The following is a 22,523-nucleotide window of genomic DNA, read 5'->3' as shown; positions in this document are numbered from 1 at the left end:
TTGTCTGTCCATCTTTCCTAGTGGGAGGCAATAACAATTCATAACAACCTCTTTCATGAAACAACCAAGACAGATCCAGGTGTGGCATCTGCTGGACAGGCTTCCAAAGGAAAACAGCCAGAAGGCTCCCCTTGAGCTATGTGACACCACACTGCAGAAACCACCAGTCAGCGGCTCCAGTGACTACGGGCCATCTAGCCGGCTGAAACTCAGGGTGTTGTGTAGCTTTGGGAGTCCGACGCATGGCTCCCAGGAGCCCTCTGACAGCATAAACCCTTAGGGAACAGCACCCCTGATGTCCTGCAGAGGAAACCTCAATGTGGAGGACTGTGGCAGGGCCCTGCTTCAGGTGTCCCTGTTGTTTACTGAGTCACAGCTCCAAAAGGGCTCATAAAACATACTGCCTCCTCTCCATCTGGTAACACGCAGATGGTTACTCTGCAGTTAACCTTTTAGCACCCCTCTTCCTGTATCTCAACAGCTAGTAGGTAAATGGATGTTTATAAGTTGCAATTGAGTTTTGTATGTTAGGGTAACTGTGTCAGATTTTAAGGTTCATGGGTTTTAGAAACAAAATTGTATAAACAAGTCCTCACAGCCAGAAGTCCTAGTGCAATCTATCAGTTCCAGGAGGAAAAGGAGAAAGATGACCAAGAATGGAATAGAAAGTATCCAGGAATTAAGTGTGGACATTAGAAACCACTAAAAATAAATGCAATGCTGGAGAAAGCTGCAAATGTGGCAGAGCAAGAGGGCCAGATGGCCAGTGCTGCCATGGCTATGGTGGACACTGGGAGCCAAGTTACTACCCAGAGCCAGTGCCTCTGCAGCGCACCTCACCACATACTTACACAAGTAGGAGTCAGGCAGCTGTACACACTGCTGCCATGTGCATACGAGCTGCAGAACCACAGGCAAGTGACCACCTGAGCTCTTTGAACTTCAGTGTCTTGTAATTCTGGAGAGAGTTGTTGAAAAGGTTAAATATGAGTATGCACACAAAATGCCTTTGCCTGATGCACTTTGTTCAACAAACGATGGCAACTGTTATTGTGTATCCTCATAACTATCACTTAGGCAAGAGTTCTACGCAGAAAGAGTGATCCCAAGGATCGGCCACTTGCTACTGCTGGAATTGCAAGTCCCATTTTTTCAACACTGAACAGGCTATTGTAAACGGGTTACCTTCTGGGACCATAAAGCCTAAGGACAAAATGTGGTGGTGGCAGAAGCGAAGGGAGGGTGTCTCTCCTGCCTCCATCAGCTCACCCACACTTCCTCTTCTCCTCTCCATTGACCCTCAGGGAGAAGCACAATAAATAATGAAAACAAAACCTTTTTAACAGGATGTCTACTGAAAGCATCTTTCTTGCATATGGCTTAAAATGTTGTGCATATGTTAGCATGTTATACTTGCTAATAGATCAGCAAACACACATTCAGCATATATACAGAAAACCCATCTACAAATCATATTTTCTACATTTCAAAATGGAACAACCTACTCAGTGCAGGATGTGAGGTTCTAAGCCCTGTCTTGACAAAGTTTTAAAGACTGTAACATGCACATCTTTCCTCTATACTTTTAAAGCATTAAGTGTTGGCTGACTGAAACTAGAAATAAAAATAGCTTTGCTTTTAGCCACTTCCTGCTTTGTTGTGCTGCTCAGACAAGTTGTTTTTGACTCCTCGTTATTCACAGTCTATGATCTAAGAGGGAAAAAATGGTTTCTTTGAGTAATAAGCTAAATGTGGCCCTCGAAGATACGACCAAGCTGAACCACATGGGTATATGACCACTAAAACTTGACATTAGAAATAAATTAGGCCAGATGGAAACAACAGAAATCGGGCTTTGTCTTCTATTGCAATGTTAATGTTTACAATGACACATCACCACCTCTGCCCTGTTCTGATTTGGGTGCTCTTCTCAAGGTTCCTCCGGCATCCTCCCGTATGTGAATTCTTCTATCAGCACTGACATCACTGCCCTGCAATTGTTGGTGGAAAACAACCGGCTCCCCAGAAGACTAGAGGGCAGGAGGCAGGGTGACAAAATTCTAGTTCCCAGCACTCAACCTGGTTCCTCCAACGTAGTAGATGCACCATAAACGTGTAGTGAGTGAATGTAAGACATGCTTAAAGAATTCGCAAGTTGAGACCATTAAAAAAATCGAAAAGGAAACATCAAATTTAATTTAAGAAAAAAAAAAAATCAGAAATTGCTTGTAAGAACAATGAAGCAAACCAACTCCTGAAAAAGAGTTTTGCATCTTGGTGCTCACGTTCATTGCAATGGTTGGAGAAAAACAAAAATGCCATTTAGTTCAAGAAGTTCTAAGTTATCTGCAAATCGACCCATTTCAGGAATGGGAGAATCCTTGGGTTATTTCTCAATATTAAAACATACGCAGGTTTGTCTTTTGAATGTTTTGTACATTTAAAGAGGCAACTGTACAAAGTCTCCTTTTTCCCATACAGGATAGATTGTTTCAGCCAACTCTCAACGGAGGAGCAACTAGCACAACACCATCTCCACGGACAAAGAGCATCGGAATATTCCGTTTCGTTGACTGGAAGAGCAAAAAACAGAACACGTTTATATAAATATGTACTATTATTTATTTTTTGTGAGAGAAATTTTAAAAATGGGTTCATCGTAATGCCAAAAAATTGGATTAAAAAAATCTGATCACTCACCTTTTTTTTTGTGGCTAGCCAGTATGGGGATCCGAACCCTTGACATTGGTGTTATATGATCACTTACCTTTGTAGCATAAAGAACCAATCAATCAATTGTTTTCTTTTCCTGGATTTTTTTTTTTTTAAAACAGTGTAAAGGGTATTTTTTATTATTTGTGCCATTAGGCAAAATTATTTAAAGTCAATAAATTCCTACTCAAGGAATTTCACATGTTGTGACTCCTTCCACTGCCCATCAAGGTCATGTCTAAAGCTTCCGTCAGGATTTATCTTCAAGATAGTCCTTTTAAAAGAGCTGATGCTTTTTTTTTTTTTTTTTTTTTTTTAAAAAGATGACCGGTAAGGGGATCTTAACCCTTGATTTGGTGTTGTCAGCACCACGCTCACCCAATGAGCTAACCGGCCATCCCTATATGGGATCCGAACCCACGGCCTTGGTGTTATCAGCACCGCACTCTCCCGAGTGAGCCACGGGCCGGCCCCAAAAGAGCTGATGCTTAATCCATAGTTGTTCTTATAGTCCATTAATTCTTTTATTTGGGCTTTTATCTCCACTTTAATATGGACATACTGATGACAACTTCAAAAATTCCCCATCAAGAATCTTTGGGATCTTATCTCTCCAAGCAATTTACTTTAGGGCCATTTTTAGAATAGATTGACCTGCCTTGTTCTCAATTTCTGACGCCCTCTCTAATATGAAGAGTTTAAATCATATTCATTCCTTCCAATTTCAAGCATCAAGTTCTGAGGATAAAAGCCTTTTAAAAAGATCAAGCCATCTTCATGCATCATGTCACCATGATATTGGAATACTAACAAATATAGCTGAGATTTCCCTAATATCCTATGCTTTTTAATTATCAATTCTACAGTCCTGGAACCAACCTTTATGGTTATCAATACCTCCATCACTTTAGACTATCGTATGTTATCATAATACTCCTTCTTCTATGTATCAAAACTTATACTGAACAAAGAGTTCTGGGTTGCAAAAGAGTTTTTTTTTTTGCACCTGTCTATAAGTCTTTGTCCAAAAGTTAAACAAAAACACAAGTGCTATTTTCCTGGATATTGACAATTGTAGCACTGACACTATCCTCCAACACCTATTTTCCTCTTCTTCCTGGGCACACAGCTAGACTACATTTCTCATGCTCCCTTGCAACCAGATAAAGCCATTGACTGAGTTTTCACCAGTGGCAAGTAAAGAGAATGGACAAGGCCACATCCACATTTACCCATGAACCTTCCAGGGATACCCCTTTGTGGTCATCCTTCTACTGCTGGATGGGCTCAGATAACAGTGAGAACTAAGGGAATGGTAGAGCTCCCGAAAGAAGCAGCCTGAGTCCCCGACATACCACCTGAAAGAACGCTACCATGCTCACCTAAAACTATCATGCTTTCTACTGTGCTGAGCCACTGCACGCTGCTTCTACGTGCTACTGCAGTCACACACGGAATGGATGCCACGAGCATCAGCCTAGCCCAGGTCAGGCCTTAGGATGTAAGGAAACCAATGGAATGTTTGAAATCCCGGGATTCATCCCATGGCAAAATGTTACACCTTGGCAAAATATAAGCTAAAACTTGGAAAGTAGCCCAAGGGCCTCCCGAAGAAAAAGCAAAATGTTAGAAGGTGCTGCTCTTAACATGCTGCATTCACCAGGGCAGTATAAGAAAGAGGAGCTCAGGCAAGAATTAGTTGGTTTTCAAGCAGAGATTAAAAGAAATAGGACTCAAAGGGTTAGAACAACCATTGGCTTTTAGACCCCAAATTGTATTAGTATAAAAAATCATCTTTGAAAAACAGGGCCCAATAAAACCTCTCAGTTAAACAAACCCGGCCCTGAGGCAAAAATTAGATTAAGGATGTTGTCTTTCCACCCACGCTTACTGTCGCAAATGGCCTCAAGGTAGAGAACATTAATTTGAGGGAGCGGACTAGAGGTGAGGAAATAAAGAAATGAAGGCGTCCTATAAACTAAACCTATTCTGACTGAGGTCTCTGGCCCACTGAATTGAGTGAAAGTAAACAAGATCAGAAACCTATGAAGCTCTGAGATTTCAAAGAAATCGCAGCATACTTACCTGTCAGGGGAGATACCATGATCAAAGAAATCGCATTGCCAAGGAAACAAAAGCCTCTGCCTATTTGAGTGTTCCAGCACAAGAACAGAGGTTGGCTGCAAAAGCTCTGCAGCCTTCATTTAGGATTGCCAGATTCAGCAAATAAAGATTCAGGATGCTCAATTAAATTTACTGTAAGTCAGGGGTGGGCCCATGGCTCACTTGGGAGAGTGTGGTGCTGATAATAAGACCAAGGGTTCAGATCCCTGTATAGGGATGGCCAGTTAGCTCACTTGGGAGAGCTTGGTGCTGACTTACTGGTCATCTTTAAAAAAAAAAAAATTTGGTGTAAGTCTCAAATATTGCACAGGACATACTTGATCTAATTAAGGGACTTCTGCTACTATCAGGACAGGAAGCATTCAAGCCTTCCCAGCAGGATGTATCACTGTGAAGGACCAGTAACTGCCTTAGGTTCCCTATTCTTTCTTTTTCTGAAAGAGAGTTACTATGGTGGAAATCCTGTCCCTGACTGTGGGTGTGGGTGGGATGAATGATTCATCTTTTTTAATTTTTAGGTCTCTGTACCACAAGTGAGCACACGTGGATCTGGCAGAGAGAACTGCAAATCATGTGGAGGTCCTGAACCCTGAGCTGAATGTCCTGCTTGCCTCCTTCGGGGCAGAGGGTGAGTGTGTTCTGTGTGGGAAGCAGGGCTCTACAACACCCACTATTGTTTATCTTTTTGGTTTATTTTGGTGGCTGGCCCGTATGGGGATCTAAACCCTTGACCTTGGTATTATGACATCTCGCTCTAACCAAGTGAATAACTTGGTCAGCCCTGTTGATTTTCATAGCAACTTGACCACTAAGCTCACAAAGCTCAAGACTGCCACACTGACACCAGAGTATACAGCTTTGTGGAAGGGAAACCCAGCATGCCAGCCAGGTGGTGGCAGCTTCTCAGTGAGAGTCTTTACCACATTCCAAAGTCTCTTCTCTAGCTACCCAAATGACAGCTCACTTACCAGGTGGGTGAGGGGCTACCCTGGTTTAATTTTCCCGAGCTCCAGAGAGGAACCAAAATCTCTTATAACGGTTCTGTGAACATAGCTTCATAGTCACCAAGGAGGGGGCATGCTCCATTTCATACGTCATGATGTGTAAGGGGAAGCCCATTGCCATAGGCTCCTAAAAGTATTTAGAGCTCATTCATAGTTCTCAGTTCAGACACACTTTACTAACTAGGGGTCATTTTTTATCATAGCAAGGTTTTCTACTAACACAGCGACATTCCACTTTTAACAAGTTTCTAGGGTAACTAAACTGGTAAGTTAATCCATGGTCATTTTTCTACAGAGAAATTTTTTTTAAAAACCCTTTGCTCACAGGTATAGAGATACTTGGTTGCCAGAGGGGCAGACTGTGGCAGAAACTGCTAGCTGTTCATGAAAATTCCTTCTTCCTTCTTTCCTTCCTTCCTGGGCACACAAACTCTATTTCCCAGGCTCCCTTGCAGTTGGGGAGGGTCATAACACTGAGTTCTAGCCTAAAGAATGTGAGAAGAGGTATGTGGCACATTCAGGCCTGGTTAATAAAAACTCTGATGAGGAATCCATTTTTTTTGATACCACTGTCTGGGTGTGAATGATGACAAAGACTTAGGGGTTGATGAAGCCATAAGACAGAAGGAGCCTGAATTCCAGAATGATTGTGTGGAGGAAACCTACCTGTGATCAAATACCAAACTTCAACTGGGTTGAGTCGTTACATGTTTGGTGGTATTTGTTACCATAGTCTAGCCAACAATAACTATTATGCCCACAAGAGTAAACTTTCTACTACTCACGTGTGAGTTACCTCCCCTGGGCTGTCTGTTCATATCATCCGGCCAGAAGATCAGGCTACAGACAAATAATTCTTGAGAAAGCAGAGGACATGGTCCAGTGTGTAAAGGGTTTAATGCATAAATTTAAGTCCTCCAGGTAAGAAAAGGATGCTATAAACTCAATATCAGAAAAATGTATTGAATTTTCTACTACTGGTGGTGGATTTCACCCACAACTAATTTGACTAAAACATGAACTTGTCCTCTTAGAATCCCCATTCTAGGAATGAGGAAGAAGTAGAGAAAGTATGAATTTATTCCACAGGTGTACTTACATGTAAGAAAAAGATAAAATTATTTACAGCAGGACAGTGTGTGTTAGCAAAAGAGTGGTAATGGCTGTCCATCTACAGGAAAATAAATAAATTATCAAACATCTATATGATGGAATTCCATAAAGTCAAGAACAAAAGTACAAGGAAGCTTTATGTATGAAAACAGAAAGAGCTCTGACATACATTAAGAAAACCAAGGTATAGTACTTCTGGTCAAGATGGCGGAATAGATGGTCCCCAGCATCACTCTCTCCCATAAATCAACGAATTTACTACTATAAAAATGTAACATCAGCCAAGCGGGGGCTGCTGGAGCTCAGGTGAAGAGGAGGAGAGACCTATGGAACTCATAAAGGCAGGAGAAACCATGAAGAGAGAAAGAAAAAACTGCTCTCAGCGTTTCAGGCTGCAACCGCTTTAATGCTAGAGCATATGGAGCAGGAGCCGGCAGAAGCTGCAGCTATGCCCTATAGATGGTATATAGTAACCATAGTTACTTGGAGGTGGCAGGGGAGAAGAGGACTTTGATGGTCCCCAGCACAGCAAGACCACTAACAGGGTTCCCAAAGACCTGCACAGGAGTGAGGAGCCAGAACAGCTGAAAAAGGGGAACCATTCAGAGGCCGGTGAGTCATCGTAAGGGACCGGCATAGGGCCCATCCCATGGGAAGTGTTTGGAGCACAGGCAGTGGGGGAGATGGGCCCACTGGGAGAACACTGGGACACAGCAAGGACAGGCTATCTGTCCCCCAATCAGCGCAGGACCACTCAAGGAGACTGGTCAGGAATGCAGAATTGCATGGGGTGCAGTTTGATGAAAAAACTCAAGCCCAGATCAGAGTTTCTACTACACAACCCAGGTTCATCGGGTCTCTGGAGAGCTGGAAGTACCTATGGGGTCAAGCATTAAACTCTGAGCTGCACAAAAAATCTTCTCTAGGGAAACAGCAGCAAAGCAGCAATTTAGCTCAACCACAGAGCTCAAGTACTGGTTCCCACAGGAAGTTCCCGTTTTAGAAGTAAGCAAAGGACAAAAACTTAGTTCCAGCCAAGGCACACCATGAATGCCTTGGGGCCCACCAGTGGACATGAGGCATGAAGCCAGGGGCAGGAACCCCACCCACAACCACTCACACCATGAGCACCTCAGGGCGCCACCCAGAATTCGAGGATTGGAGTCAAGGACCAGACCCCACTCCCACATACTGGCACACCACCAATGCCTAGGGGCCTGCCTGGGGACCCGGGGCTAGCAGCCAGGGACTGAACCCCCTTCCCACAACCAGGCATGCTGTGACAGTGCCTCAGGGCCCCACCTGGGGGCCCAAGGCATGGAGAAGGGGACTGGACCTCCCTCCCACAACCAGGCACACCACACCAGCACCTTAGGGTCTGCCTGAGGATCCGAGGCATGGAGAAGGGGACCAGACGCTCCTCCCACAACCAGGCACACCATGCCAGTGCCTTGGGGTCCACCTGGGGACCTGAGGCATGATGAAGGGGACAGGAATCCCTCCCACAACCAGGCACACCATGCCAGTGCCTTGGGGCCTGCCCAGGGACCTGGGGCATGGAGAAGGGGACCGGATCCACCTCCCACAACCAGGCTCACCATGCTAACACTTCGGGGCCTGCCAGGGGACCCAAGGCATGGAGAAGGGGGCTGGGCCCCCCTCCCACAACCAGGTACACCATGCCAGCACCTTGGGGCATGTGCTGGGACCCAGGGCATGGAGAAGGGGACTGAACCCCCTCCCACAACCAGGCACCCCACGCCAGCACCTCAGGGCCAGCCCAGCGACCCGTGGATGGAGCCAGGAACTGGACACCCCTCCTACAACCAGGCACCCTGTGCCAGTGCCCCGGGGCCCATAAGGGGACCCGGGGTATGGAGCTGGGGACCAGACCCCCCTCCCACAACCAGGCACCCTGTGCCCCCTCCTTGGGGCCTGCCCTGGGACCCGGGGCCTGGAGAAGAGGACTGGACCCCCCTCCCACAACCAGGCACACCGCACCAGTGTCTCAGGTCTGCCCATGGACCCGAGGCATGGAGAAGGGGACCAGACTCCCCTCCCACAAAAAGGCACTCCATGCTAGCACCTCAGGGCCTACCTGGGGACCCGGGGTATGGAGCCTGGGACTGGAGACCCCTTCCACAACCAGGCACCCCGTGCCAGCACCTAGGGGCCTGCCCAGGGACCTGGGGCATGGAACTGGGCATCAGACACTCTCCACAACCAGGCACACTGCCAGCACCACAGAGCAGGCCAAAAACATCTCCTCCATGTGGGTGGCCCACCACAGCCACCACGCTAACCATGGCTGCCGCGAAGGCGGCTAGATCCCACCACCACCACACAGATGGTCCACCAGCCACTGGAGTGAGTTGACACAAGGAGAGTCACCAGCAGAGATAAAGAAAGGAGGAGGATGTCTGTCTCCACAGAGCCCATTTCACAGTGATGGAAGAAACATCTGCTCTATGATAGTATTGGGGGACCTGATCACACCTCTCAGCATTGGACAGATCATTTGGGCAGCAAATCAACAAAGTAACCATTATTCTTTCAGAGGGAGAGAAGAAATCTAGGGTGATTAGAGAGGGGAGGGAAATGGTGATGGGGAGGGATTGGACAAGGGGCATAAAGAATAATTACAATTTGTAGCAATACATATACTAGTAATATTGATTTGATCAACATATTTCAATGTTGAAACCCAAAAATATGTATAATCAATTTTGATTCAATAAAAATTAAAATTAAAAATAAATAAATAAATAAAAGGGGGGACACCAAGGTATGAAACAATTTGTATGGTATGCTATTTTTTTTTTTAATGGGGAGAATAATTAATATTCATTAGCACAAGGGCACTTCAAAAAGTTTGTGGAGAAACAGAATTAAAAGATAATATGAATCTTTCCACGAACTTTTTGCAGTACCTTAGTATATGCATAAAGACACTGAGGAGGATTCTCAAGAAACCAGCAACAGTGATTTCCTCTGAGGGTGGGTGTGGAAGACTTTTTATTGTTTCTTTTCTACTTTGTGATTTTTAAAACTGTGAATCTGGGCTGGCCAGTTGGCTAAGCTGTTTAAGAGTGCAGTGTTGTAACACCAAGGTCCAGGGTTTGGATCCCCTTACCACCAGGTGCCAAATCCAAAACAAAACAAAATTATCTACTCAAAAGGCTAAATTAAAATGGAAGTAATTTAAAGTGGGTAAGAAAAGAAATATGTGTTAAGTATTATACAGTGATAAACAACATTGGATCATAAAGACAGAATTAGTTCTGTATAAGGGAGTTGGTCTAGAGCTGCTCTGTTCAGTATGAGAGCCACTAGTCACAGGTTGCCAGTGAAAGTAAAATTAAATAAAATTAAATATTCAATTCACACTAGCACACATTCAAGTGCTAATTAGCCACATGTGGCTCATGGCTACTGTATTGGATACAGAACATTTTTATTACTGCACACAGTTCCACTGGACAGTGCTGGTCTAGAGAAAGAGAGACATCTGATACTCTCCAGAAGTCCTATAGGCAAAAGTCTGTAAGGTGAGAAAGGGTGCTGAGAGCAGAGGGAGCAAGATGGCTCAGTTACAAAAGGGCACAACATCCCCAAGAGAAACTGTCTGGTAAGCCAAATGATGAGGTGAAAGAAGGTGGTAAACATGATGAACAGTTGAAAATGCAGGCTGGGGCCAAACAATACAAACCTTCAGCAGCCTACAAAACAGACACTCCAATTATGGTAGACTAAGAGCCAGAAGAAGATTGACTGTTTTCCACTTTTCCAATAACAAATCAGTAGTCAATTATGTAAGTTAAGGGGAAAACACCCACAAAAACTTATGGTCAGTGGGTCCCCTACAGTTTTGGGAATACTGGTGGTTCCTTAGTTATTTCAATAGAGGAAAGAGAGCAAAAAATACAATGAGCCAAGATGAGAAACCATTCAGTCTGGTTTCCCTATGTTGGAGAGCATATAGGAGAGTAAGGTCATTGTTTTCTATGATGCTGAATCAAATTGATTGTAGATACTCCCCATAATATCACTTACTTTCCTCTCTAAGTCTTCAGTTAACATACATTTTCACACTATAATGAGAAACTACTATATATGTCTAAAATCCTACAAGAAAAGGTTGCTTGTACAATAGACTTTCTGTATGGAAATGATACGATACTACACTTTCCAGAGAAGACATGTTTTTTCTTTATAGTTGAAATGAGGAAAGTATTTTCAATCATCCAAAGATTTCATTTTTAATATTTTACCCAATAATATTTTACCCAACGTAAAAAACATCTCATTCACTAAACAAATTTTGCTTACTCTTCTGCAGCTGCAACTCTGGAAGCAAGAGAGACCATGTGCATTGAGCACACAGTAAGAAGTAGCTGAACAGTCCCCACAGAGGCAGCCAGCCTTCACAGGAAGCAGTTATTTCTACGGAGGTTGATGGCCACTCTGAAACTCTGTTACAGGCTCTCCACCCAGAGAATGCACGTGCACAGACACACAGCACCTTCAGCAGCTTCAGGAGGAAACCTGCCCTGTGCAGACTAGTATGGATGAGAGAGGTGAATCCCACTGAAAGCTCACTGCAAACCTGGAGGGGGCAGCACTGCTCCCTGCTCTATGTGAATGGACACCACAGGTGAAGAGTCCTTTATCACAAGCAGCACTCAATTGTTTATGAAGAGTCTATTTTCATGGGGTAATAATGTACATGAAAAAAGCAGATTCAGTTGTATTAAAACAGGGAAAATGCTGCCAATTAAACCATGAAACAATTCTTTCTTATATCATCTGTAAGATACAACCAGATTTTTGGGATGCTAAAATATAACAAAAAATAGCGCATCTCAGAACTGGTACATTACGATTGTGTCCATGTTTAGAGTTACTAAATGATATCTCTGAAGAGAAAAAAATGCACATAGAGGGAAAAAAAATGCCCATACTTAACGGGATAAAGAAAGAACACTAGCGAAGGAGACAGGAGGGGTCAGACAGAGGAGGAAAGCCAGGATAAAGCAGAACTACAAAAACCAACAAAGGTTAATAACTGAATCGTTGCTATATTCCTGTCACTAATCTGAAAGCTTTTCATGTAATCGCTCAATGAATGCTCCACAGCCACATGAAGTGGGTTATTATTATAATCCTATTATTATCCCCTTTATACAGACAAAGATACTTATTTGCAGACAGGTTGGGTAATCTGGTCCAATTATATTGCTGATAAGCAAGAGAGTTAAGATTTGAATTTAGACAGTTCTGAAATCTGAACCCACAGCAGGGTCAGGGACTGGCTTCCCAACACTTAAGACTTTTCTGATGAGATCACTGGTGATATTAACACATGTGATTTTTAAAATACTGAACAATGTAATGTGTCACTATTTGGAAGATCTACATAATTCAGTGAACCAATTTTCCACATGACCAGCACTTGATGTTACCAAATCATGCATGAGTAAAAGATCCACTTGAAGTGCAAGGCAGATCAACACATTTCCATGTAACAAGAATATGTAAAGGTTACTGATACAGTTTCAGATTCTACACTGCAAATAACCTTAAAGAAACTACCACTTGTTGAGTTTGGGTGAAGTAACAAAGGTGAGTATTCACAAAACACACTCTTCTGTTTTTCAACTACCCATCTGTGTGGTCAGATTTTCTTCAACTATAATAACATATCACAACTGATTAAATGCAGAAAAAGACGTGAGAATCTAGCTGTCCTCAATTAAGTCTGGCATTAAAGAGATTTGCAAGACTGTAGGACAAAGGACACTTCTCACTAAATACTTTGTTTTAGAAAGTGTAATTACTGTTCATAAAAATGTTACTTATGTTAACATGTGAGTTTTTTTTAATGAATTAATAAATATTTTAAACATTTCTCAGACTTAGTTTCTAATATACTAAGTACTTATACACCAAATCTACATAAAATGAAAGAACATTGTCCAGTATTACTGTTATACACTAGCACACATAGGCATCATCCATTGTCACATCTCATTGAATCTGGCAACCCTATGGGGTAAGTGGTAGTATTCCTACTTAACAATGAGGAAATCAAGCCTGCAAAGTTAATGTCCTTGCCCAAGGTAGCCATGGTAGGAAGTGGCCAGGCTGGTACTGGAACCCACGTCTGTCTGACCCCAAAGCCCTTGCTTTTAACTGCTATACTCTACTGAGTCCATAAGTCGGTGTCAAAATATGACAGGCTTTCCACAAATGTGTGTTAAGCTGTTGCAAGTTTATAATAACTGATGTTTTCAGAGTGATGAATAGAGCTGCTTAACTTACTTTATATATCTCCTCATACGTTTCTTCATCAATTTCTATAGTTGTCACAGTTTCTTCCACATCTCCCAATATCATATTTAAATGCTGATCATAAGCCTGAAGTGGGAGGGTGAAGGACCAAGAAATAGAATAATCAAATTAAGAAATAATGAACAAGATTGACCAAATGGCTCCATTACAAGTAACACATTGAATACTTATAACACAAACTTTTAAATGCAAATAAAAAGTAATCCGGTTGTACTAATATACTGTTTCTTCACAAATCATTTCCAATGATGACTTAATTGACTTGATAAAAATATAAAACTGTTTATATGGCCAAAAATGAATTTATTTATAATAACTTGAAATTATTTTTTAAGTATCCACATAACTTGTTATCTAAGGCAGTCATATCATTTATAATATTTAAATACAGAAAACGGCAAACTTAGAAGTGACTTTTTTCAATTCCACCTGTAATGGTGTGACAAGAAAGATACAGTAAAGAGATAAAATCCTTTGCTGAACTGCTAAGATGATGACATTGTGGTCTTCCAAAGGCATACTGTAGACTAAACACCACAAAGGTAAGTTAAGTAGAGCAACAAACCGCCCATTCATAACCCATTGATGGAGTTTGGATATGCTGTCCCCTCCAAAACTCATGTGGAAATTTGATCCCCAGTGTGGCAGTGTTGGAAACTGATTGAGTCATGGGGGCGGATCACTCATGAATGGATTAATGCTCTTCCTGGGGGTGGGGGGGATTAATGAGTGAGTTCTTGCTCTATTATCTCCCGTGAGAGCTTGTTGTTTAAAAGACTCTGACACCTCCCCTTTCTCTCTTGCTTCCTCTTGCCATGTGATCTGCTTGTACCCGCCGGCTGCCTGCCACCTTCTGCCATGAGTAGAAGCAGCCTGAGGCCCAAGCCAGATGCAGCTGTCCTAGAATCATAAGCCAAATAAACCTCTGTTCTTTATAAACCACCCAGTTCCAAGTATTTTGTTATAAGCAACACAAAACGGACTAATACACCCATCCAGAATTTCAATGTGTCTGGGATCTGTGAGCTCAATCAATAAATGTTACAACTAAGATATTCAATCCAAACCCCAAAGTTCATGCATTTTACCAAAAGGTGAACATTCTGGGGTCTTACGTTTACTTATAACAATAAACCCACTTATGTTTACTTATAACAGCATTAAATGATTTGTCTGTTCACCTCAAATAAAAGTAGCCTACTGGCTATGTGGGGAACTGCTAGCAGAACACACTAACAAGAGCAAAAACATATGGTTGAGAGGCAGAAAAGAAACAAACAGAAAGTTGGGGCCATTCAGTACAGAGGCAATTGAGTCTAACAAGGAACTGAAGAAGCCTCTAAGTGTTAAGGGTAACATGTCTGTCTTGGGGTGTCTCTCCATGTGCCACAGATCCATGTAATTAAGCTCAGTTCTATTTTTCTACCCAAAGTTGCCACTTTTCCATCTTCTGGAGTTCCTCTTCCCTTAAGGCTAGCTGTAGATTAAGACTACTATCTCCCTAGGTCCCTAATTCCTTCCCAGGCCCAGAGGTTCTCCAGGTTTTACGGAAGGTGGAACCATAGTACAAAGAGTAGGGCTGAAGCTAGACTGCCTAGATTCATATTCTGGCTCTGTCACCCTGAACAGATGACTTCACCATTCTGAGCCTGAGCTTCCTCAATTGCAAGTGGGGACAATTAGTACCCTTCCTCACAGGGTTGTTATAAAGATTAAATGAGTTACTACATACAAAACATGTAGAATAATAGTACCTGGCATATAATTAATGCTGAACAAATGTTAGCTATTTTTAATCACTTTAGGGTAAGAGTGACAGTAACAAAAACAACACACTTAGGAAAGTAACAAGTCATCAAGGAGAGGCAAAACTTTCAGTATACTAATTATGAATAAATATGACCACTTCAAGGGACCAATTCAACAGAAATATTTGCAGATACACACACAAAAAAGTTATTAACATGCTTACTGCAGCTTTGTTTACAGTAGCAAGAAATGAAAAACAACCTAAATATCACTATCATACACAGAATCCCACGTATTCATTAAAAAGGACAAAGATTTATATGCACACATGATCAATGATTTACAAGAAAGATTAAGTGAAAAAGAAAGGTGCTGAAAAATATGTATAGCAAGATCCCATTTATTTTATTTAGAAGTGCTGTACATAATGCAAAAGTATGCATATGGACACATATGTGTGTATGTGTAAATATACAGAAAAGATACAGAAAACAATAAACTCAATTTTTAACAGTCATTACCAATAGAGAAAACGGGATTTTATTTCTGTGCTGCTTAACTTTTTTCATAATAAAACACATATTTATGTAAATGTCAGTAATAAAAAAACATTTAAGTAAGAATAAAGGGCATATAAATGCTATTTATAAATAAGCAAAAGGGAAAAAAAGAAGGGAATGAAAATGTTCTATTATAAATACGCTATTTCTCTTACAAGAAAAAATGTTGTACATATGAACAAAACAGCTGTATTTGACCTGTAGAAATGAGTGTCTTTCCACCTCCCACTCTTCCTCATTTCAAAATACTCTTTCACACTGGACAGTTTTTACATTTCAAGGGAGTGGAACTGGTAAGGGGTGGCAAAGATACAATCTGATTTCAAGGTACTTTGATAAATTTACTTACATGTAATCTGCCTCGAAGCTCTCGGTCGTTTCTCATTTTCACATAAATTCGCTCATCCAGGCTGAGCCTGATGAGATCCAGGGGCTCCTCTACGGTGTTGGTAGTTTGTTGCTGATAAAAGAAATAGCCTTAGTAATGCAGTACTAGAAATACTGTGGTCATCAAATCACTGCTATGTTGTGTGACCAAGGACAAGTTACCTATCCTGTCTACGCCTGGGTAATCTGTAAAATGGAGATAACAATAGTGTCTATCTCATTCTGTTGTGGTGAGCCTTAAACGATAGATAGGAAAGCTTAGGACAGTGCTTCTCATGTAGTAAGTGCTATGTAAATGAGGGCTAAAACATACATACATACGAAGTTATACAACAAAATAATCATGACTGTACATTGTTCCCTCAAAATTCAAACTACCAGAACCAATTTCAGGATACAGGGAATTTAGCCTTATCTCAAATACCATTTAATCATTTGAAAATCATTCACTCCATGCCTACCACAGACTAGTCAGAATGCTAGGCAGAGGTAAGGCTTAAGCAAAAAAGAATATGAATTCAGCACAAGGCAGGTTGAGTTTAGGGTGCCAAATGGACAGTAAGATGAATATATTTAGAAAGGCATATAAAATACTGGTTGAATGCACTAGCTTTGGAGTCAGGCAGTCTGGGTCCAACTCTTGTACCTGACCTGACACTTATGAACTGAAATTAAAAATCACACAGTCTCTAATTCTCAGATTCCTCGTTTGTAAAATGCGGAAGCCACAGCCTTCCTTCAGGGTTCTCGTGAGGACTAAATGAGCTAATGTACTTAACACAGTACCTGGTAAACAGAAAATACTTATAAATAATTCCCATTACTACTATTAAAGAACTGTTGGAAACTTAGGTTTCAGAGGTCAGGATTAGGATGACATAGAGTCATCCACACGGAAAGAATGGTAGGGGCCATAGGAGCTGGTAAGATTATTCAAGGGGAGCGTCTTCAGTGAGTACATGAGGCCAGTGGAGAAAGGTGACTGAATGTCATAGGCTCAAAAGGCTAGATGAGGAAAAAAAAAAAAAAAAAAAATCCTGACCTCAACTGGTGCCTCCCCGCTGAACACAGTACAATAGGTGCTGTTAAGGACGAGATCACCAACCACTGGATTACAATGATACAGAAGTCACAGTTCCCACCCTCTAGTGTGGAGAGAGGTATATAAATACATAATTTAATATACACCTGGCAGCCTAATGCTACCTAGGCCTCTGTCTGGGATGCCTGTTGTCCACCCTTTTCATCCTGCAGTTTTAAATTTTACCTTTTCAAAGAGGCCTCCCCTGCTCATTTAACTTATTCACTCAATAAATATTTGTTGAGTGATTCTAGCATTGTTCTCAAACCCGAGGGCAGAAGAGTGAACAAAACAAAATCCCTGCTCCTATGGAACTTACGTTTTAGTAAGGGGACATACCCACTAAACAAAGCAGCATATACTTTATATGAAAAAAAAAACACGCTATGAAGAAAAATAAAGTAGGGTAAGCAGAGTGAGTGCTATTTTTATGCAGGTGGCCAGGGAAGTTCTCTTTGATGAGGTGAGATTTCAGTAGAAAGCTGAAGTTGTGGCTTGATCCACAAAGACATCTGAGAAGAGGGAAAAGCAGGGGAAAAGCCTGTAGGACCATTCGTTAGTCTGTACACCAGTTCCTTGCTTGTCTCCTTCACACCACATCACAGTTCCTGTACACCGCACATATTTATATCTACTTTTATCTGTCCTCCCCCACAACATAAGCTCCGAGTGAGGACGGGATCGGTTACGTCAACGCCAGTGTCCCTGGTGCTCAGGACGGTGTCTAATCCCACAAAGCACTACGTCCTTGCTGAATGCACTCTGCAATGACTACGACGCCTTAACTTTATTACCACGTTTTATATTGGAATTCCGACAGCCCCGTAAAGCAGGCAGAGATAATTATTCCTATTCTACAGACTCAAGAAAAAGGAAGAGACGAACTTGGTAAATAACTAGTTGGCGGGCTTGGAACAAGAAAAGATCTCAGGGCCTGCGGCAAAATTCGGACGGGCGCGGTTACCGAAGGAAGGGGCAGACTAGGCTTTAGAGACCAGGAAGGAGGAGGAGTGGGGTAGCTCGGGGAAAGCAGTCCTGGTACGTGAAGCCGAGCGGGGGTCAGGGCTGGGAGGGGAAGCCGCTCTGGAGCGAGCCCCTCAGAACGCTCACCTGGTCCACGTCGTCTGCCATGTTTCAAACACTGAGCCTTTTCCCGCCTCTCGCGAGAACACGCGAGCGCCTCCGTGCGCCGGAAAAGTGAGGACGCAACGCACCGGAAGTGGAAAGAAAGCTGTTTTGCTTCTTGCTTCCCACAGTTTACGACGGCAATTTGGGGCCGGGCGGAGCTTCGTCTGGGGGCGTGGCTTTACCCCACAACAGCGGGGCGGGGCCACGTCGCGCCCGTGTCGGGGCGGAGCCCGCGCCCGGGTGTCTTCCTGCGGCTGGTGCGTCACTCGTGAAGCGCGTTTCGCCCGGGTGACATGGCTCGGAAGCGCACGGCGGGCGTGGAACCGCGGGGACACGGACCGCGCGGCCGGAAGGCCAAGGGCAAGAGCACGGCCCGGCGTGAGGAGGAGGAGGAGGAGGCGGGTGAGAGCGAGGCCGAGCGGGGCTTAGCATGCCCACGCTGCAGGAGGACGGAGGAGGCCGGGTTTAGGGGGCGCGCGGTGGACGTCCGGGGTGGAGGCCGTGCGGAAGGAGGCGGCGTTACTGGGCCCACACGGGCAGGCCGGTGGGTCGCTGCCCCGGTGCCTCCGACGTCCCTTTGTCCTCCAGGCCGGGAGCGAGGCGCCCCGAGCTGTTCCCCTTGGTCCAGCCTGATCTCCAGGTCCCCTGCGTAGCGTCTGTCTTCTTTCCCGTCGCCCAGAGGATGAAACTCAGCCTCCCGGGAGATGCTGAGGCTGGACGGGGAGAAGGCATTGCGGTTACTGTGTATCTCCAGAAGACGGACCGGGGCGCAGAGGGCTGTGTGTCCTGCCTCCCAGAACAGTAACTCCCCCGAGTCTCAGACGAGTTCCAGACTCGCATCCAGTGTGACTTCCCCACGTGGGTGTCGGACAGGCTTGTTGTGTTTGTCATGGGCAAAGCAAAGCTATTGATTTCCTCTTTAAACCTGTCCTTTCCCCAGTTTTTGCCCTCTCAACCCATGATCCTCTCACCCACTTGTTAAAGTGAACCCCACTTTTTTCTCGCACGCGCACATTCAGTTCACCAGCAAGTCTAGGCAGTTCAGTCACACATCTGTATCCCAAATCTGTCCACTTCTCTTTAGTTCCCTAGCAGCCTCAGTCCCAGACACCTTCAGTTGAAGGACTGCAGTATCCTCTTGATTCCTCCTTCATCTGAAATAGTTCTCCATCCAGCGGCCCAAATGATCTTTAAAAAATCATGCCGGGCTCCTACTTCAAACCCTCCGTGCCGTCCCATTGATCTTAGCGTAAAATCCAACTTCCTTACCACGGCCAACATGCCCGTACATGATTTGGCTGCTTGCAGCTGCCACCTCTTCCATTGTCTCGTCCCGCCCTTTTCATGGCCGTATACCCTCCTTATTGTCCTCTTTTATGTTCCTCAGATATGCCAAGTTATTGCTCACCTTGAGCCTTTGCCTTTGATGATCCTTTTGCCTAGAATGTTCTTCCATGGCTCTTGCCAAGGCTGATTTCTTCTCTTACTTCAGGTGTCAAGTCAGACACTCCTTGAGCATCCTATCTAAGGCGTTCTTCCGCAGGTACTCTCTGTCATGGTATCCCAGTTATTGCCCTCTTTCACAATTTGCAGTAATTTTGTTAATTTTTGATCGACTGTCTAGAATTTAAGGTTCATGAAAGTATGTCTTATTTTTAGCTCCATCCTATCTTGTCCTCCCCTTGACTTACCCTGTGTATACTAAGTGCTCAATAAATATTTTAAATAATTGCCAAATGCATGCTGTAGAAGGGATTTCTGGGTCTTCAAAAATAACTGGGTAGAAAATTAGAGTAGGTAACCAACCAGGCTTCCTATGTCGTTAGAGTCTGTGATTCTGTACAGATTGTAAGTTCATCATCTATTAGGAAATAACCAAATGGTAATAATTCCTAAACTTAGGAGGAGATTTAGTTCATAATTTAAATTATGAGTTCCATTTTAGTCATTCATTTACTCATTTATTCATTCACATATTTTGAGTGTCTGCTGTGTGCTGTACACGAGCTGTGTGACATGGGAGATAGAGATATCTTGGAGGATCTTAGGGTTAGGGTTAGGGTTGACATGACATTTGCACATAAAATATACAAGGCACAGTGTATTGTGGCTTCCAAAGGAAAAATCAAGTTTGACTGGAGAGATTGGGAAATGCTCTTTGAAGGCATTGTTTGATTTGGGACTTTAAGAATGGGTACTATTTCAGGAACGGGTTATGAAAGGGAGTTAGTATTCTAATCAGAGTATATTCTGGAAATGTGGCAATTCAAAATTAAAGACTTTAATCTGATGGAAATGCTACCTGCCTGAGTAGCATTCTTCCTAGGTCAACACTTCACCCGGGTGCTAGTTTGGTATAGTGCCAACTCTTAGTTATGTAACACTTATATAACTACTTAGTAGTTACAGGGCACTTGGGTAAATTGTTTTGGATAAATGATTTAGCTCTTCTGACCTTTGTCTGCAAAATGAAATATTACTTTGCAGGGGGTTGTGAGTTTTCGATGACATGGCATATAAACCTTGGCATGGTCCCATGTTAGGTAATCAGTGGGCTAGCTCGTGTCATTCACTTAAAACGCAGGATAGAATGCATGCATGCTTTACTCATACTCTGTCAGCCAGAGGAGCTAGCGGTGAGTGCCCAAGGCAGCTTCTTGGATCTGAAGATTTGGTTGTGGTTGAGTAGAGGAGCGTAGACTTAGCAATTGCGGATTAGGCTGCAGATGACGCTCATTTGGTGACTATCAGTGTAGATTTTAACAGCACCCTTGTGCATGTGAATGAAGTTGATACTTGGCTGCTTTCAATAGTCAGGAACAAAGGAAATAGTTTTCTGCATTATTTCCTTGATGCTATTAGGGCACCTCTGGTTTCTTCATATTTCTTTTCTGTGTCATTGCCTTCAGTGGTGTAATTCATTCATTCCTTCAGCAACTATTTATTGAGCACCTACTGTTTCCAGGGACTATTCTAGGTACCGGGATTGTAGTAATGAACAAGAAAGGCAAGATCTCTGCTGTCATGATGCTTATAATCTTTGGAGAGGGTAGGTAGGGCAGACAATACTATTTAAAAAAGAATTATGTGGGCCGAGCCCGTGGCGCACTCGGGAGAGTGCGACGCTGGGAGCGCAACGACGCTCCCGCCGCGGGTTCGGATCCTATATAGGAATGGCCGGTGCACTCACTGGCTGAGTACCGGTCATGTAAGACTGACTGACTGACTGACTGACTGACTAAATAAATATAAAAATAAAAAATATAAATAAAATATAAATAAATAAATATAAATAAATAAATAAATAAGAATTATGTGGTAATAAGAGCTGTGAAGAAAGTAAAACAGGTTGGGGCTATAAAACTGCTGTGGGAATGGGGAAGAGGCAGCTCAGCCAGAACCAAGTGGTCAGGGAAGGTGGCTGAACAGGGAAGGTGGCTGAACAGGGAAGGTGGCTGAACAGGGAAGGTGGCTGAACAGGGAAGGTGGCTGAACAGGGAAGGTGAGGAGGTGACATTTTGAGCCATTCATAGGAAGTCCTGGGGGAAAAGAGTTCTAGGCAGAGGGAACAGTAGGTTTAAAGACTCTTAGGAGGGGGGTTGGATCCTTGTACTGGTCAGCCGCCAAATATGAAAAAAGACTCTTAGGAGAGAATGAAGTTGGCCAGTTGTCTGGACACAGTGAGTGAGGGGGCAAGTGGGAGGAATTAAGGTGAGAGAAGTGGGCAAGGCCCTTAACTTGGAGACCAAGCTAAGGAGTTTGAATTTTCTCCCAAGTGCTGTGAAAGGTCGCTGGAAGGTTTATGCAGGTATTCTTATTAAATCTTAGCAGATGGCCAAGCAGCCATAGTGGTCATTCCTGCCCTACTGAAACAATAACACTGACCTCAAGGAGACATATTAGATAGCTCTAGATCTTGGAGAAGCTTGGAAAATAGCCTCCAAATGCTTGAGGACTAAAAAAAGAAGAATAAAGAAAAAGAGTCAACTGTATTTCTACCATCCAGAAATAACCACCATTAAGTAATGTTCTGTTTCCTTCTGGTCTGTGTCTTTTTGCATAGCAGAAAGCATACCATAAAAACAGCTTTGCATGCCTAACGTTATATTGTATCATGTATCATTTTCTTTGTCTGAAAAGATTAGTGAATTATATTTCATTGTATGACTGTGCCATAATTTACTTATTATCTCATGGTTAGACATTCAGATTTTAAAAAAAATTTTGGATATTATGAATAATGATACTATGAACATTTTTTTGATTCAGTTTTTTGTTTCCTTTTAACTCCTCTACTTTTCTCTTCAAAACTCA

General features: G+C 43.1%; 2 protein-coding genes and 1 non-coding gene across 5 annotated transcripts in view; 1 reads left to right on the top strand and 2 right to left on the bottom strand.

Annotated features, from left to right (window-relative positions):
• Window positions 1-2,164: 2,164 nt before the first annotated feature.
• LSM3 (LSM3 homolog, U6 small nuclear RNA and mRNA degradation associated) lies at window positions 2,165-18,267 on the bottom strand. The gene is made up of 4 exons (XM_063115172.1): window positions 18,192-18,267; window positions 15,963-16,073; window positions 13,275-13,370; window positions 2,165-2,573 (listed from the first exon to the last, which is right to left on the bottom strand). Exons 1-4 carry the CDS (start codon window positions 18,210-18,212, stop codon window positions 2,493-2,495), a joined length of 309 nt encoding a protein of 102 aa, XP_062971242.1. The 5' UTR covers window positions 18,213-18,267; the 3' UTR covers window positions 2,165-2,492.
• Window positions 3,642-3,764, bottom strand: LOC134391435 (small nucleolar RNA SNORA40). The gene has a single exon (XR_010024973.1). It is a non-coding gene; the product is annotated as a small nucleolar RNA SNORA40 (small nucleolar RNA).
• A 160-nt stretch (window positions 18,268-18,427) lies between the features above and the next one.
• XPC (XPC complex subunit, DNA damage recognition and repair factor) overlaps window positions 18,428-22,523 on the top strand; it is a 32,713-nt gene continuing 28,617 nt past the window's right edge. Inside the window, exons 1-2 of one of the 3 annotated variants that reach the window (XM_063114515.1) lie at window positions 18,646-19,067; window positions 19,702-19,752. Coding sequence is in view for 1 of the 3 variants with exons in the window: in XM_063114514.1 (XP_062970584.1) it covers window positions 18,503-18,611 (109 nt within the window). In the remaining 2 variants the exon portion in view is untranslated. Of the gene's footprint in view, window positions 18,612-18,645; window positions 19,068-19,596; window positions 19,753-22,523 lie in introns of those variants that run through there. The other 2 variants (XM_063114516.1, XM_063114514.1) reach the window with 2 other exon arrangements.

Source organism: Cynocephalus volans, chromosome 11 (genome assembly GCF_027409185.1).
Source record: "Cynocephalus volans isolate mCynVol1 chromosome 11, mCynVol1.pri, whole genome shotgun sequence".
Classification (NCBI taxonomy): domain Eukaryota; kingdom Metazoa; phylum Chordata; class Mammalia; order Dermoptera; family Cynocephalidae; genus Cynocephalus; species Cynocephalus volans.
The sequence above is the reverse complement of the archived record's forward strand: the minus strand, read 5'-3'. Positions and strand labels throughout refer to the sequence as shown.